General features: G+C 44.9%; 1 protein-coding gene across 1 annotated transcript in view; it reads left to right on the top strand.

Annotated features, from left to right (window-relative positions):
• The window catches only part of DHRSX (dehydrogenase/reductase X-linked), a 363,656-nt gene extending 354,820 nt beyond the window's left edge, over window positions 1-8,836 (top strand). Inside the window, exon 7 of the mRNA XM_029603254.1 lies at window positions 7,043-8,836. Coding sequence (XP_029459114.1) covers window positions 7,043-7,246 — 204 coding nt within the window. The 3' untranslated portion in view covers window positions 7,247-8,836. The remainder of the gene's footprint in view (window positions 1-7,042) is intronic.
• The last annotated feature ends 10,101 nt before the right edge of the window (window positions 8,837-18,937 follow it).

The following is an 18,937-nucleotide window of genomic DNA, read 5'->3' as shown; positions in this document are numbered from 1 at the left end:
TGGAATTTGTTGCCAGATGATGTGGTTAGTGCAGTTAGTGTAGCTGGGTTCAAAAAAGGTTTGGATAAGTTCTTGGAGGAGAAATCTATTAACTGCTATTAATCAAGTTTACTTAGCTAATAGCCACTGCTATTAATTGCATCAGTAGCATGGGATTTTCTTAGTGTTTGGGTAATTGACAGGTTCTTGTGGCCTGGTTTGGCCTCTGTTGGAAACAGGATGCTGGGCTTGATGGACCCTTGGTCTGACCCAGCATGGCAATTTCTTATGTTCTTAATGAGAGTCTGTGTGTGAGAGAAAAAGACAGCATGTATGTGTGCGATTGAAAGCCTGTAATTGTAAGCGTGAAAAGACAGACAGCATGTATGTAAATGTGTAATTAAGAGCCTATATAAGTGAGAGAGAAAACGAATGTGTATATGTGAGCGATTGAGAGCCAGTGTGAGAGAGAGAGAGGAGAAATTTGCAAGCAAACCATCCCTTCTGCTAATTCAAAACAATCTCAGGGCACCTGGATATCAAATGTTCCCAGGTATGCAGAGCAAAACATTTTTTGTATCCTTATTATTTTTCATTATTGGGCCTTTGTGTCTGCTATTTTGAAATATTTTATTGGTATCTAGAAATTTTTGATATGAGTTTTTAATTATTGGATATTCCATTCATCAGCTGTTTTGAAATCTGTTCTTTTTGTTAGTATGGCTTTACTGCTATTGATTTTATATTTCTTGATTTGTTTTAGAAGAACTGGTGATGTTTTTCTTTTTCCTTTATTACACTGCATACAGAGACCCTGGCTTGTTGCAGTTTCCAATTCAGTTTTTGTCTGCATGCTTCTAGTTATGCGTTTTGGTCTCTTTATTCTTTGTTAGGTGAGGGTCAGCACATGTGACTGAGGTGAGGTTTTCTGCTGGCGTGTAGTTTCTGTGTAGGACTCTATAGTAGCCTGGCTTGTTCCGTTTTCCTAAAAGGAGGTGAATTCATGTCTTGCCTGGTGTAATATTTTCAGTGTTGCCTTTTCTTAAGTAAGGTGTTTATTGTTTGAGTGCTGGAAATTGGTGCTGTTTTGCTATGGAATGTTTAGTATTTATACAATTTCTGTTCAGACAGTATATGTATCTTTCCCTTGTGTCATTCTTAACAATAAAAATAATACTGGGCCTTTATTTTTTATTTCCGCCATGAATTGTACTGAGCAATGTGTCACACATGTGAGTGTGGTCTGTCAGGTGTCCCGATGGGAAAAAGGTTGAGAACCACTGCTGTAGAGAATAGATTCTGGGTCCACTCATGGCTCTTCTCCCTCTCTCTCTCTCATGGTATAGCCATGCAAAAAGCCCTACCCTTCAAGGCTGTTTTTTCAAGCCCTCCCACATTACCGTAGCTTTAGCTTGCAGGGCCCTCAGTGTCAGGTTTAAAGTCTCATACTCTTGGGGCATATTAGGGGAATCATCAGCCAGTTTTTGAGGGGATAGCCTCCACCATCTGTGAGAGAGAAGGCATAGAAAGAAGAGTGTTAGAGAGGCAAAGGTGGAGTGCACCATTGCTGGGCTTTGGTGAGGAAGAATTGGATCTCCTTGTGTAGAGCTGAATGAGTTGTTAGAAGATTAATGAAAATAGAGGGCATTAGTTAGTTAGAGAACAGTATATATATATATATATATATATATATATATATATATATACACCTAAAAGCATCCCAATGCTGTTACCATGCTTGAAGAGGTCATGAATGCCAGACTTACTGAATGTAGGCATCCTAGCATTCAGTTATCCTAGGTATGACTTCAGTTATGAGACTTGTGGCATTGCAGACCATCTGTATGTTCAAGGAGTGGAAGCCCTTGTGGTTTCTGTAACTGGTCTCACTCTCAGCTGGTGGCCTAATTGCAATGTATGTGTGCACTCAATTACCCTCGAAACTAATGGAAAATGAGCAGTGTCATAAAATTCTGTCATGGTTTGCTGTTGATGCTGTTTATCAGCAGGAAAAGAACTATATTGATTTGTTCTCAAGAGAAAAGCACTCAAAGATCTATACAAAGTGAGGTGATTGACTGGCTTATTCCCACGGTGACCTCAAGAGGTGTCTGGAAGGAGCTGGTGGCAAAAAAGCCAGGGTTGTAGGGACTTTAAGGTGGGCTGGCAAGGCATGAGCACTCTGTGTAGAAGGCCACAGGTCCCCGTCCAACTGCTAGCAGGGATATAAAATGGTTTCCTTATTAAACGTGAACCTGCAAATCACAGATGGGCCAAAAAGCTGAGTCCTGGGCTCATATACTATATTCTCTCCCTGGATTACCACCTTCTCCTCTGTTGTTTCTCCCTCCACTGATGCAGATTCCACAAAATCCACACACTAATTGCAGCCCTTCACACCACCACCAGCACACCCGGAGCCTCCACCACTACAGCAGGCACCCAATCCTCTCAAACAGCAGCCACATATACCATGAGGCACACAGACCTGGAGACAGAGAAATCAGACCCACCCTGAGGCACACGGATTGTCAAACAGAAAAGAGATAAGCACGCAAGGAATCATAGGAAAAGCTCAAAAACAGATTATTCCTGACAGACAGAATGATCCCAACCAAACCAACTACAAATACTGAAAAGCAACTCCCATCGCTGCTCCAGTCTCCAGCACTAGCCACCACACCAACTAGCACCAGGTCCCGAAAAACGGGTGAGGTTTAAATTCCATAGGTGGCATAACAATATGCTCATATATTTATAAAACATGTACATGTGCATGCACTTACAAATCCCGGCCCCAGTATGTCCTCTGGATACGCGCATACTTTTATCACTGCAGAGCATTACACACGCATTTCTGCCCTTCTGGCAAAACACTTACCCCACAGAAAGCCTACTTGTACGCATATATGCCAATTTTACACGCACAACACCCCCCCCCCACACACACACACCCCCCAAGTGTGTATGCATGTAATTTTGTACGTGCAACAGTTGTGCAATTTTGTAAAGGACCAAGCAGATAAAGCACTACTATACCCACAGAAGTTCCTTTGAAAATCACCCTCCCTATACTCTGCTCTGCTGAAATGGAACTCCAAACCTGAAAAATCAATCACTCTGCATTTTTTAATGGGCTAGTGTGCTGAAAATAAAAATTAATTAATTAACGACTATATTAGGCATGCAGGATCTGATGGTGCCCTTTCGGTTCAGAGAAATAAATAGCTCCTATCATAGCATGGAAAGTTTTCTAAGTTGCTGGATAAGAGTCAAGTGCCAGACATGGACGGGGTAATTTGCCCAGGAGTTGTGCATGTACAGTTCCATGCGTAACCCAATTTTGTGCATATTTTTATGTGCACAAAAAATAGGTGTTTCGAGGGGTGAGAATGGGACTTGCGTGCATACTTTGGATTTTAAAACTATGCACATGCATTAACCCGCACTAGTTACACCGTGTAAAGAGCAGGTGGAACTTTGTGCGGGTGAGTTCGCAGGTATTGGTTCAGATAAAGGAGCAGTTCTGGACCTCTGCATGGACGCCGCAGACAACCTGGGGGACGGGACAAAGTGCCAGCAACTTACCGGTAGTGACGTGGCTCTTGGCCCCCTTCCTGCTCCAAGTGTTGTGACGGTGGTGTGGGGCACCTGCTTCGATGCCACGTTGCACGTCACTGGCATTCCAACATCTGGATGACCCCCGGAGCCATGGTTGCTAAGGGTGGAGTTGGGAGCCAACACGAGGTGGGCAACGGGGGGGGGGGGGGGGTTCTGTGCCTGCGTGGTGCCCCCATTGGGCCAATTGAATTGACTGGGTGAGCTTGGGGGGGAGGGGGGTGGGGGCATGTGCTTTGGCACAGGGAGGGAACTGAGGAGCGGTGGATTTCCTCATCTGTTTGCTCCGGCTCCCTGAACGGTGCAGACGTCTTCCTTGTTCCCACCCTCCCACCCAATTTCAGCACAATCGGTATTCGTATGTTAGGAAGTTAATGGTGATGTTTTGTTCTATTTACATTGTTGCAGCTTTGGGGCAGGGTTACCCAAGCCAAAAGGGGGGAGGGGGTTGTTACTTGTTGAAGGGAGCCAGTGCACGGTATCACGCAGTACCTAGATGCTAGGACTATCTGCAGTCAGGGGTGGGGGGGGGGGGGGGTGCTGGTTTGATGGCAGGCCACATGTCCTGTGCAAGTGGGTTGTTGCCTTGCTTGTGTGTGGCAGGCTGACTGGAGCACCCACAAGGTCAGAATTTGCTTGGCAGCGGCAAGCCCCACAGTCCAGAGGTTGAAGCACTGCCTGCCCCCTGCAGGGGCGTACACCTGCTGGTTAGTCAGAAATGTTATTGCTTGGGTACCTAGGTCATTACTGTAACCTTGTTGATGTTAATAATAAAGGCTGCGGCCTAATTATTCCAAATCCTTGTGGAGTGAGTGGTGTGTGTGGTTTCGCTGTACTCGACATAGTCCCCTCAACCGAACACCTTGCAATGAGCTGTTCATGGCTACCCAGGTTAAGTTCAGCTGAACGTATGAATCCGGCAGATTTACGTGCATAACCGGCCTTACGCAAGCCGCGCCTATTTTAAAAAGGCCCGGCGGCGTGCGTAAAGCCCCAAGACATGTGTAAGTCCCGGGGCTTACAAAAAAGAGGCAGGGGTGTGGGCGGGGCAGTCCAGGGCTGGGGGCGGGGCAGGAGCCCTGTGCAGATGTGCCCAGGATCGTGTGCCGGCAGTTGGCTGGCGCGCGCAAATTGCGCCTGCCCAAGGCAGGTGTAACTGGGTAAGACAAATTTTTTTGGGGGGGTTAGCTTAGGGCTGGGGGGCGGGAGAGTTAGGGGAAGGGAAGGGAAGGTGGGGTGAGGGAGAAGGGAACGGGGGAAGGCAGTTCGGGCTCGGCCCATGCAAGGTGCACAATTGTGCACCTCCTTGCGCGCACCAACCCCCGATTTTATAACATGCGCACGCATGTTATAAAATCGCGTGTCCATGTGTGCACGCCAGGTAGCATGCACAAATGGACACGCATGTGCACCCTTTTAAAATCTACCCCTATGGGCCGGATTTTCAAAAGGTTACGCGCGCCGGGCCTATTTTCAAAAGGCCCGGCTGCGCGCGTAAAGCCCCAGGACGCATGTAAGTCCCTGGGCTTTACAAAAGGGGCGGTCCTGGGGTGGGGCAGGGTGTGGCCAGAGGCCTTTGCATGGCTGCTGGGCTGGGGATCGCGCGCCGGCTGACTGCCGGCGTGCGCAACTTCAGTCCCAGGGCTGAAGTAAGTTTTGAAATAAAAAAATAAATCATCAAAGGTAGGGGGGAAAGGGCGGGGGAGGTAGGGGAAGGGAAGGTGGGGTGGGGGGGTAAGGAAGTTCCCTCCAAAGCCACTCCGATTTCGGAGCGGCCTGGGAGAGAACAGGGGAAGGCAGCGCGGCTTGGCGGGCACAAGGTGCACAATTGTGCACCCCCTTGCGCACGCCAACCCTGGATTTTATAACATGCGCCTGCGCGTGCATGTTATAAAATCGGGCGTACATGTGCTCGCGCCGGGTAGCTCACGCACATGTAGGCCGCGCGCGCATGTTATAAAATCTACCCCTATATTTACCTGTTACAAATCTACAGTGAAACAAATTTTGTGTTTGCTATGGGAGTTAATATTCCTTGTTCTCACCACTCACAGGTAAATTTTAAAAGATGAACACGCACAAAATAGCAGATGCACACAATTTTGTAAACCTCCCACATAAACATGCAAGTAGTGGTGCACGAATAACAGGGGTAGGCTAGGGGTGGGGCAGGGCATTCCGCAGCAATGCCAACATTTACGCATTTAAATGTGAATTTTAAAAGCCCAACGCACACCAAAACTGGGAGATACACGAATATGTCAGGCCGGCATGCACCTGTGCATATCTCCCGCTACGTGAACAAAGTTTAAAAAAAAGGGTGGGTCTTGGGCGTGGTATGGGCGGGGCATAGACATAGGCATTCCGGAATTTCCCATGAAGCCAGCGCACAAGCGCACTCTGGGGTCCCCTGTTGTGTGAATGTACTTCTGCTAAGGATAGCTTTGTAGTAATAAAATAAAATAATCTAGGCATGTCGGCAGAGTTTTATGGGTCGGGGCTAACAAGAGAATGGAGGCTGTTAAACGAGGGGGATTTGGAACTCCTATCCCTCACCTCGCCGAACAGGGAACAAAGTGGGAAAACTGGTAATTGTGTCAGCACATGTGTGTATTAAAATCCCCCACTTACACGGTAGTAACAGTATTTGAACCCATAAGCGCTCACCTACTTAAAATTGCATGCATATGTGCATATGCTCAGCCTATTTTAAACCATGTGTGCATATATACGTGTATGTTCTAAAACAGCTGCATCCCTGGCCACGAGCTAGGCAAACGCGCACATGTGTGTGCTCGCGCGCCTGTTTAAAAGTTACCGTCCCAAATTGTGGTTTTATAACCTGCACATGCGACGCACATGCGACACATATGTGCATGTTTTACTTTTGCTATTTATCAGGTATAAGTCAGAATAGAATTCTTTATAGCCAAATACTGACTGGGTGAGGGGTCTGAATAAACTGGGGGGTGTAGATGATCTAGAGATAGATTGAGCAAACTGGTGGACTAATTGGTAAAACTGGTAATTTTCTTCATGCACGCATGTTATAAAATGGGCATTTAAAAGCCAAGTGCTAAAGAACATACGCGAATAATGTTTCCTCATGTAAATGCTTAAAATTAGGAGCACAGATATGCACAAATAGATGTATTTTATACAACATGCTTGTACTTGCGTGGACAATATCAAATTCATGCGCATGGGCGCGTGTGCTTGTTTTAAAGTTACCCTCCCTAGTTCTTGCACGTTTTTGCAGTGGTTGTAATTCTTACTGTGGAAAACATCATAATCTAATTGGTCTATATTCTGACCACCCACTCAATTCCTCTTGAATCTGGCAATAACAAATTTTACTCTTATCACAAATCTGTAAAAGAATGAATCCAAATCCTGGTGTTAACTACCTATACATTTAACCCGCGCTGTCTTTTGCTTTCCACAGACTCCAGAAGAGGGAGCTGCCACTACAATCTTTGCAGCAGCCTCACCAGATCTGGAAGGGGTAGGAGGCTGTTATTTGTACAACGGGCAAAGGGCAAAGTCTTCAGACATATCCTATGATGAAGAGCTGCAGAAAGGACTGTGGGCCGTGAGCTGCCAGCTGGCCGGGGTTCCTGATGTGACCCGCAGCAGTCTTGAGAAATAGTTGCCACCCACCGCTGACGTTTTCAAAAGTGGTTGCCCCCATCCACGTGAACGTGGACCACTCGTGAATCAGATAGGAGGATCGCTGGTATTTACATTTTGACTACCCCAAAATGAATTGAAGGTGTAAAGGGGACGAAAAAATAGCCCCAGGTAAAATTGCATATACGAGGGAGAGTCGATAAATAACGTGAATTTAAGTATAGGATCAAAACAGTTTAAATTCACCTTATTTATTGACGCCCCAGTCGTGCTGAGGTTATTATCTCTGTAATTCTGATGTCAGTTCACTTTCTCTATGAGAAAAAAAAAGAAGAGAGTTCATTCAGGGAATATATGTGAGCTGTTGTTTCTTTCTCAGGAATGCCTTTGTGAGAACATCTGGATTTCAAAATCCAATCAACAATTTTTAGACATATTTAAATCACATTTGAGTTTCCTTCACAATTCCCAAACTTTAGCTGCTTTGGATTAAGGGCCAAGGGAATTGCCAATGCATCAAAAAATAATTTATTCCCACGGTGATGTCATGGATTCAGATTCATGGCAAGTGTATATGCTCTGTGCCTGCATAGCTTAAGCAGTGTTGCACTTAAAGGGACGCTTTTAGCCCATCATTTTGTTTCCATTTCATATTCAGTGTGAAGACTGTTGCAGACAGCACTTAGGGTGGGTGATTTTACAATGCCCCGCACAGCGGTAAAAGTCTGTGTGTACACTGCGCATGTGGAACTGTTCAGAGGATTCTTAAAGCAAACCTACATGCGTAAGTTCACTTTGAAAATTCGTAGGTAAGTGGCAGAGATTCACCCGTGTCAAGTTGCACTCCCACTGTGGAGGGCGTAACGTCTGCACATATACTTACATGCATCCTTTTAAAAATCAAAATATGCAAGTATGTGCCCACTCCGCACCTAACTCGCTCCCCCATCCCCCGAACACTCCTAATCGGTTTGCATAAAAGTACAAGTGAAATTGAGTTATGCACGGTCTTTTCCGCAAACTGAGCCCTGGGTATTTGGCATGTAAATTGTTTTGAAAATCAAGCCCCAAATGCTCATCTAAAGCCAGTACAACAGAGTACTGATATTTGGAACAGAGAGGAAGACATTATTTTTCAAGTATGCATTTTCATGATTTTGGCCATTTGTTTAGAAAGCCCCAGCAGTATGTTAGATAATTGGCCGCAGTCTGTTTGGATGCTTGCAGGAATTCAGCAGGCTGTCCCATTGATTTAATCAGAACCCAGACAGAGTCTTATGTCCGCGGCGATGATACCACTGTGGTCATCACCGTGTCGGTTAATTATTGTACTACAGACGTCAAAGTGACTCAGTTTTCTAACCAAATAAAATCTGTAGACGTAAAACTTTTTTGGGGAAAAATTCATGCATACTACTTATGTTTTGTAAGACTACTTGTTTAAATTCTGAATGAGGTTTCTTGTGTACTGTGACATTTTGTTATTCCATAACATTTCTCACATGCATTACTGAGAATTAGGCACTGTATCATGACTGACTAATTGTGGATCTTTGTTCTTATTTGTGTCAATTTGCGAGAGATATTACATTAAAATAAAAATTTCAGTCAATGATGCATCGCGCAAGAAATAATCATTACTCAGTCATGACCTGAATTGAAACTGAACAAACCGCCTGTCTGCTTTTATAACTATTCATCTTAATCACCCATCTATGTCCAATCAGTACAATTTCTGTACCCTTCCCCACTTACAGGTGGATTTTCAAAATGTTATGCATGTAAAAATTAGCATACCTGCGCATAAATAGCCTCTACTCATATATTCCGTATTTTATAAAAGTACACAATACGCACACATTTTCACTTTCGCACCCACATACGCGCATGAAAAAAAGTGGTGGTCTAGTGGCTTTCCTGGGCAAGGCCAACAAATACATGAGTAAGTTGTATTTTCTAAGTTATTTGCCTATTTAACATCTGCTGAAGAACCAGGAAGGTCCCGATGACCGGTGGGCTAATTGGTTAAACCATTAATTTCACTCTCATGTGTATGTTTTATAATATACTGATTTACACATGTAAATCCAAACAACACGAGTAAGTCCTATTTAGTTTTTGCATGCTAAATATGGGGTAGATTTTTAAAGTTATGCGCGGGCATAGATTTGTTCGCTCAACCCGACACGAACAAATCTACGCCCGATTTTATAAAATGTGCGCGCTACCGCGCACATTTAAAAAAAATCCAGAGTCGGCACACACAGGGGGGTGCACAATTGTGCAACCTGCGCGCGCCGAGCCAAGCAGCCTGCCTCCGTTCCCTCTGAGGTCACTCCGAAATCAGAGTGGCCTCGGAGGGAACTTTTTTTCCGGCCCCCCCCCCACCTTCCCCTCCCTTCCCCTACCTAATCCACCCCCCAGCCCTAACTAAATCCCCCCCTACCTTTGTGCAGAAAGTTACGCCTGCCCGAGGCAGGCGTAACTTGCGCGCGCTGGCCGGCTGCCAGCGTGCCGTTCCCCAGCCCGGGGCTGGTTCGGAGGCCTCGGCCATGCCCCAGAACACCCCCGGACCGGCACCACGCCCATGGCCCCACCCCCGGAATGCCCCCGAATGCCACCATGCCCCCCAAGCAAAGCCCCGGGACTTACGTGTGTCCCGGGGCTTTGCGCGCACCGGCGGCCTATGCAATATAGGCGCGCCGGTGCGCAAGTCCCCTGCACGCGTAAATCTGGCTGGATTTACGCTCGCAGGGCTTTTAAAATCTGCAACTATACGCGCATAATTTTTAAAAGATTTTGGCACCCAGGGCACATGTCTATACCTAAAGCCAGCCCTGGTGTGGGTTGGCCCTCAGAAAGCCAGAAGTAAACTGAATTACAATTACAATATAGTTAACCTCCCATGCCAAAATAGCTCCAAATGCTAGCATTCAAACAGTAACAACTCTATCTAGGAAAAGAAAACACTGCAAATATTGCACTAGGCCCTAAAACACTAAGACACATCTATTAGGAAAACAGAACAAGCTAAGCTGCTATAGATCCTTACACAGAAACTATACGCAAGCAGAATACCTCACCTTGGTCATACTTACAGAACACAGATGGCCATCATAAAATATAGAATAAAGAGACTATCAAATAGAAACATGCAGACAAAGATGGAAATGGAAATTGCAACAATGGAAATACAGAAATATCACCATGCCTCATAAAACAAAAATCAAGAAAAAACACATCAATCATAACAGTAAAATCATGCTAATAAAAATAATATTTCAAAATAGCTGATGAATAGATCATGCAATAATTAAATTCATAAAAAAAATTTAAAAAACCAACAAAATATTTCAAAAAGAGCAAGCATATCAAAATATCTACAATACCTGACTATAATGTAATCCATTTTCTCACTAAATAAATAAATAAAATATAAATATATAACACCCAACAATTAAAACTAATAAGAACAAAAATGATTCCCTGCATTCCATACCTGGGAACGTTTCATTTTCAATCACTCTGAGACTGTTGTAGATTAGTGCAAAGCTAAAGGAATGGTGTGGGGTATGGCAGCTAAGATTTAATGCTATAAAATGCAGAGTAATGCACTTAGGATGCAAAATTCCTAAGGAAAGGTACAGTAATGGAGATGAAATTCTTCTAAGCACAAAGGAAGAGTGGGATCTGGGGATATTGATTCTGATGATCTTGAGGTGGATAAAGCAACGGCAGAAGCCAGAAAAATACATGGTTGCATAGGGAAAGGAATAGTCTTCAGAAAAAGGGAGATAATATTGCCCCTGTATACATCCCTGGTGAGACCTCAATTGGAATACTGTGTACAATTCTGGAGACCGCACCTTCAAAAGGATATAAACCAGATGGAGTTGGTCCTGAGAGTGGCTACTAAAATGGCCAGTGGTCTTTGTTCTAAAGCATATGGGGATAGACTTAAAGATCTAAGCATGTACACCCTAGACTGGAAAGGCAAGATAGGGGAGATATGATAGACACGTTTAAATAACTCAAACGTTTTTATGCACAGAAGACGAGCCTCTTTCAGTGGAAAAGAGGCTCTGGAACGAGGAGTCATGGGATGAAGGTGAAAGAGTAATCTTAGGAAATATTTCTTTACAGAGAGGGTGTGGATGCATGAAACAGCCTCCCAGTGGAGGTGGTAGAGACAAAAAGAGTATCTGGATTCAAGAAAGCGTGGGATAAATACGGGAATCTCTAAGGGAGTGATGGGAATTATAAAGCTAAATGAATTGGGTGGATGGGCAGGCTGGATGGGCCATACAGACCTTTTTTGCCATCATGTATCTATGTTTCTTCTAGTGGGGGAGGGGGCTACTCACAAACTTTGTCCCCTCTTACATACACACACTCTCTAACACGCCTATTCATCATCATCACACACAGGCACACACTCAGTCACTCACCGTTTTCCCTCTCCTGAACGTACAAGCAGCCTCTTATCTTCAGTCCACGCAGCCAGCGGGACTCTTCCTCTTTCTGCCTGGGGTTAGGCCGACACGGCTCCTACTTCTTTCTTCAGACCACGCAAGCCAGCGCTCTCCTGGCTGCAGCAATTCTGCTTCCTCATTTGGGCAGGTCCACCCGACACAACTTCCTCTTCCATGCCCACACAAGTGGGAAGAACAAGGAGGCACAAAAAATGGTAATCCTGCCACTGCTGTGCCACCCCCAAAACTGTCAATATAGTATAGTGACACATAGAGTACTTATTTAGAAAAGTCTTTATTTTGTACAAAACATCAAAGGAAATTTGAAAAAAGAATGCTGTAATTTTGTAATGTTGTAATGTTTTAAAAATTGTGTGAATGGATGTATGAATGGGTTTTTTTTATGTATAATGTGGGGTATAGATTGTTCCTGGGTTTATTCTATGTGTATCTTATGAAAGAAATGAGATTTTATAAATTGATGTTTTGTTCAAAATAAAGACTTTTCCAAATAAGTACTCTAGATGTCACTATAATATATTGATTCTTTAGCGGCGTGATATATGTAAAAATTGGCATAATTTTTGTAGTTACCCCCAAAACTGTGGCACCTTAAGTGGCCCTGCACTCTGTACCACTCACACCACCTCCATACATTCTTCCTCCCTCTCTACTTACCACCCTTTCCCCTTTTTTCCTCTCACTCCCCCTATTCTGTATCACACCTCTCTTCCCTTCTCCACCTCACCCCCTCTTCTCACTAAACCTCCCCCACCCCCTCAATCATTCCCCTTCCTTGCCCTCCCCTCTCGATACCCTCCCCACTTATCTTTTCACTTCCTTCCCTTCCCACTCACCCTTCTCTCTCCCCCCCTCAATCATCTCTCTCTTGTTACTCCCCCCTCTCTTATCACTCCCCCTTTCTCTCCCTCTCTCCCTCACCCCTCTCTTCTCACCCCCATCACCCCCTTTCCTTACCTCCCCTCCAGTCTCATTCTGGCCCTTCCCTTCCATTCTCTTTCCTCTAACCTGTTCACCCCTGCCTTCTCATTCATGTTCCCTTTCATTTCACTCACTCACACCCCCTTTCCTTCCCTCCCCCCACTGGGTCCTTTCTTCCTGTCGATGAGGTGTGGAAACCCCACCAGCACGACATGAGGAGCCCATGGGATGTAGAAACCCCATGGGCTCCTCATGATACTGCACCACCTTGGGGCTTTTTTTTTTCTTGCCCGCAGGGTTTGGGAACTCTGTGGGTTCATCATATTCCCACACCACTGCGGGACTCCACTTCCTGCCCACCGGATGTGGGCACCAAATGGGGCTCCTTATATTCCTCTGCCACTGTGGGGCTCTTCCTCCAGCCGCGGGCACATTGTTAACCAGTCCACATGTTCACTGCAAGGTGAGGTGGCTGCCTCAGGAGTATTTTGAGGGGGGCACTTTTTGTTATCCAAATATTTTGCTGGTTGAGGCAGCTGCCTCATCCTACCTAACGATAGAACCACCACTCCGACGCGCCAAAAGGTAGTTCAGAGTCAAACTCACAGATCCGCACGCTCCTGTGGCTCCACGATTCAATTAAAGTCTCTTTAGAGGCAAAACTCAACTGCTCATAGCCACTGAGATTGGATCCAGACAAAACATCCCAGCCCCTTTGGCAGGCGTAGTTCCTTCACCTTGTCCTTTCCCCTCGGTCCTGTGGCCTCCACCCCCCTGTATCCAGGACTGTATCTTCAGACTTCACTTCTCCCTCGACTCTGCTTTTCCTTAAGAAACTCCTTCTGCTTCTCCACTCCTCAAGGGGTTTATGGAAACACCACAGCAACTCCATTCCAGGCCCCTACGGGGAGGGGAGCCTGCTACAGACTCTCCGTCTCTTTCAGTCCTTTCTTGTGTCCAGTCTCTGCAAACGTCACACGGGCAGCATGTTTCCTACCCACTATTGAACCATTTTCCTTACTGGACTTTGCCGCCCTGTCCATCACCTTAACAATGCTCTCACACCCTGTACTTCCTGTGAACTTCCTTCTCCAGAAATGTCTCAGTGTCAGAGAATAACAAGCATTTTAGAAATCTTTTGTGCTGCATCTGACCCTAAAGCTGCTAGAGAATTCCCAATGTTAAACATTCAAGCCATTAGTAAGAATAGGCTCCATAAACTGCTGTTATCCAGATGCGTCTAGTGACCTCTTATTGCTACACTGGATTTTATCAGTATTGGCAGATTTCAGGCTCTTTACCCTTAGTAGGTAACAAGAGATTTCTCCCAGAGTTAGATACGAGGGGTTTTTTTTAAGAATGGGATATCGCTGGAGTTAAAAATGTGTTGCACATCCATTGTGTAGCTCATGAAACAGTATTTTCTTTTGAACAGTTAAGGGCTGATTTAAATCTTTCTATGCAGAATTTTTATGCTTATCTTCAGGCTAGTCACAATATAATTATTCAGCTGAGAAAGAAACTCTTATGAGATGTGTTATGCAACCTTCATAAATAGCCACAGTAATTTTTGGCTTATTGGATAAAGCCTGTATGATTCTGGGCTGTTATAATCATGGGTTGCTTGAACACTTAAATATGCGCTGACCAGCGCTATAGGTATGGCACAATCACTGGGTAATTGATATCGCTAGTGCGTGCACTTACCTTTCGCTCGGTTGAATGCAGAAAAGGGTGGTAGATAGTCTTGAAGCGTAGTCTCCGACACCGTGGTGTTTCGGAGTATGTCACTCCTTCATCAGGGACCTTCAGGTATAACCAAACCTTTTGTGTATTTTCAGCGTCTTTTTGGTCAGTCTTGTTAAATTTAAATCAGCAATGATCTGTGCGGTGCACTTCCAACGTTGACACCTGCCAGCATAGCATTCAAAGACTGGTCAGTCTTTGAATGCTATGCTGGCAGGTGTCAAAGACTGGTCAGCATTCAAAGACTGGTCAGTCTTTGAATGCTATGCTGGCAGGTGTCAACGTTGGAAGTGCACCGCACAGATCATTGCTGATTTAAATTTAACACGACTGACCAAAAAGACGCTGAAAATACACAAAAGGTTTGGTTATACCTGAAGGTCCCTGAGGAAGGAGTGACATACTCCGAAACACCACGGTGTCGGAGACTACGCTTCAAGACTATCTACCACCCTTTTCTGCATTCAACCGAGCGAAAGATAAGTGCACGCACTAGCGATATCAATTACCCAGTGATTGTGCCATACCTATAGCGCTGGTCAGCGCATATTTAAGTGTTCAAGCAACCCATGATTATAACAGCCCAGAATCATACAGGCTTTATCCAATAAGCCAAAAATTACTGTGGCTATTTATGAAGGTTGCATAACACATCTCATAAGAGTTTCTTTCTCAGCTGAATAATTATATTGTGACTGGATTCGATTTTTCAGCTGCAACTACGGGTTTCTACTATATACTAAGTTATCTTCAGGCTAGGCATTATCTAAATACTTTGAAGCATCAGTGCCCAAGTATGTTTTCTTTGACAAATTTGATTAATATTTTGAATCACAAAGCAATAAGTGCTCATTGATATAAAACGAGGATGGAGAAACCTTCAGAAGCAGCAGTGGTTAAGTGTGCATTGCGATGGTCTGAAGAATTGGGCACTGGTGTTTCTGTCAATGATGTGATTAAATGGTTTAAAGATCTCTATGAAGTTACCATTGATTCCAAGCTACAGAAAATGTAATATAAAATAATGCACAAGAGCTATTATACTGCTGATAAAGCCTTTCATACTACTTCCAATTTTTGTATCAAATTGAAGATATTGCAGGGAACATTGACCCAGACCTTCAGGCATTGCAGTAAAATGTATGATTTTTGGAAGCAGTGTTAAATATACACAAAGTAATTAATGTAAAACCATCATTTTAAGGGGAAATTTTGATTTTTAGATTCAATGACGTGTGCATTAGTGGTGTCCAAATGTTTTACTGGTTTGCACAAATAGCTATGTTATTAGCTAAGTTAGGTATTCTCCAATTTTGGTTAAAAAACAAACCTCCAGCAATATAGATATAGTATAGATATATGATAGATTGGAAGCTGATAGAAGGGTTACTCAATCGTTGAGGAAACAATTTAATAAGGAGTATAAACTTGCTAGGGAAGTCTTTTAGAATACAATAGAAGGATGGTTCACCTTACTGATCATCTCTGTTTTAAGAATAAGTGTGCACTGGATTGAACAGTATGGGGTAGATTTTAAAAGGTGCCTGCGTGCGTCCATGTGCACGCGCTTCCTGGCACACGCACATGAAAGCACAGATTTTATAACATGCGCGCACCAGCGTGCGCATGTTATAAACTTCAATGGCCGCGCACACATGCGCGCCATATTTTATAATCCGTGTGCGCATGTGCGGGCAGCGAGCGCAAGAGGGAGGCCCAATTTTGGAAGATAATGCGCAGCGACGCAATCGGGCTTCCCAGTCCGCTCCAATTAAGGAGCAGACTGGGAGGGATCTTCCCTACCCCCCCTACCCATGCTCCCTCTCTCTTCCCCTCTCCTCTCCTCTCCTCTCCTCTCCTCTCCTCCCCTCCCCTATACCCATTCACCTACCTTTTTTTTTTTTGTTTGTTTTATTGCTTACTGCTCCATTGGAGCAGAAGCAACTTGCGCATGCCAGCCAACTGCTGGCGTATGCTTCCCCGAGACAGCGGCTAATGGCTGCGGTCCCGGCCGGCCTCCGTCCCTCCCTGCCCATGCGCCTCCCCGCCCAGAACATGTCCCCCGGGCCTGCCCCTTCGAAGAGGCCTGGCACTTATTCATGCACCAGCCTTTACGCGCGTGGCCGAGCCTCTTTGAAAATTCGCCCGGTGCGCGGAAGGCCTGGCCACGCGCATAAAGGCCGGAATTTGCACGCGTAGGGCTTTTAAAATCCGGCCGTTAGTGTGTCTGCTCGGGTGTCTTGTCTTGTGTTTATGTGGTTGTTCTTATGAACAGCCACACGAACACAAGAAACCATGCTATAACAAGCTGTAATGTTCATTGTCTTTACAGATTTTTGTCTCAAGTTGTACAATTGTCTGTTGCGTCACTAAAATAAACAGTATACACAAAAGTTCAGGGCCCCTCTGTTAATAGTTCCAGCCACTCCCCTTCCTTGGTAAGCCTGCAGGAAACAGGAGACCGGGGGTGATTCTGGAGTAGCCATTGCAGGTAGCATATGGGGGAGAAACTGGAGAGGGGCTGCAACACACAGAGCACAGTTTGCAGCTGTTATTTCAGGACTTGGACTCACTCTTCTGAGGTTAGAGTGACGGTGCACAAATTAGGGAGCTGTGACATGGGGGAGGGGGCAAATAGAGTGCTGGGATCAGGGAGAAAGCAAGGGAAAGAATGCTGGGATCAAAGTGGTGGTGATGGGTGGGGTGGGTAGGAGAAGAAAGAAAGTGTGAATTAGTGTGTGTGTGTGGGGGGGGGGGAGGGGGGCGGGGTGGAAGAGAGAAAGCTGATTTGCCTTTGTAGCTGACATGACACTAAAGCAGCCTCTTGTGGAATTTGTAATGTTTTGTGCTGCTTTATCTGAGCATGCTCCAGTGTTAGTTGGGCCATTCTTTCAAGAGCACTGGAACAAGCAACGTCTCCAACAAGCAGCTCTAGAGGACCCAGCTCCCTGTTGAGCATCTGTAAGCTCCATGGAGGAAATGCCAACGTTTTATTGGGACTTCTGTCCCTGAGCCATGAGGTAAATCATCCCAACATGAGTGACAGTGAAGTCACAGAAGTATGAACAGCATTGCCTTTTGTCGGACTATTCAATTGTATAAGACAGTATTAACATCTACTCATTTGTTAGCAGCCATGGAACTTTACTGAATGCAACAGACAGCCTCAACTGGAACCTGTACTTTCTGTGTTGTTTGTGTGCAAGCAAATAAACGAGACGGTTTAACTCAAAGAGGTCAATATTCAAACTAGTGAGATATTCCTCTAAATGGCTAACTTTGAATATTTCCCTTGCTTATCCAGCTAAAAGTTAGCCGGAGAAGTCTTTATCTGGCTAAAATTTAGCCAAATAAGAAAGAGGCATGTTGGGGGCATTCATACTGGGGCAGAAATAGGCGAATAACTTATCCTGCTAATTCTGATATTAACAGTTAGCCAGATACATTTTTGTCCTAACTTTAAATGTGCCTGAAAGCAGTTCTAAAGGTATCCAGGAAATGCGTTCCCGGATAACTTTAGACTTAACCAGCTATAATCAAAAGAATATAGCCGGTTAAGTGGCGAAAAGAGGATTAAAAAAAGAAAAAAAGTCATGGGCTACTGTCCCTAATGTGTCTCCCCACCTCACTCCCACCTGATGTCCAAACTCTTGTCCCTGCTGAGCCAAACCTGCAGTCTAAACCCCCTCCATCTGATCTGAAACTATAATCACTGCAGCTAGTCTTGGTCTCCCCGCCTCACTCCCGGATCCCATCAAAATTTACAAAGAATTATAAGCTCCAGGGCCTGTGACCTTCCCCCACCCCAAACCCATATGCTTCTACCCTTCCAGTACCTAAATGTTCTTATTTTTCACCCAGATCGTGCTAATGGCCTACTGTGACCCAGGCCCAGTAATTCTGGGGTTGCTAAGTGCCTGTGTTGGAAGTATACACTCCCAGCATGGCTCCTTAGAAGCACTACCCTGGAATCTTATGCTTCCAGTGCAGGCGTTTAGCAACCTCAGAAGTGCTGGGCCTAAGTCACGGTAGGCTGCCACCACTGCAATCCAGGTGAAGAATACAAAACATTTAGGTATTAAGAAGGTGGTAGGATAGGGGTTTGAGTGGGGGAAAGGTTGAGGGCCCTGCAGCTTATCATTTTTATTTTTTTCTAAATTTTGACTGGACCCAGAAGTGGGGCTGTTGGGGGGTGGGGGGAGGCAGGAACTGGCTATGGTGGTTATATTTTCATATCAGATAGTGGGGGTTTTGGAGGTGCTACAGGCTTGGCCCAGTAGGGCTGAGCATTTGGACATTAGGTAGAAGGGGGATATGTTAGGGCCAGTCGCCTGCAAGCTTTTTTTTTTTTTTTTAATCCTCTATTCATCACTTAACCAGCTATATTCTTTTGAATATAGCCGGTTAAGTCTAAAGTTATCTGGTTAACAATAGCCCGATAACTTTATAACGGGCAATATTCAAAATCTGGCCAGTTAGGTTTAAGGTTATTCAGCTACAGTTCCTCTTTCCGCCTGCTAATCGATAGCATGGTGACCACAACTCAAAAG

This window comes from Rhinatrema bivittatum, chromosome 5 (assembly GCF_901001135.1).
Source record: "Rhinatrema bivittatum chromosome 5, aRhiBiv1.1, whole genome shotgun sequence".
NCBI classification, from domain to species: Eukaryota; Metazoa; Chordata; class Amphibia; order Gymnophiona; family Rhinatrematidae; genus Rhinatrema; species Rhinatrema bivittatum.
This window is presented reverse-complemented; position numbering and strand designations above follow the sequence as displayed.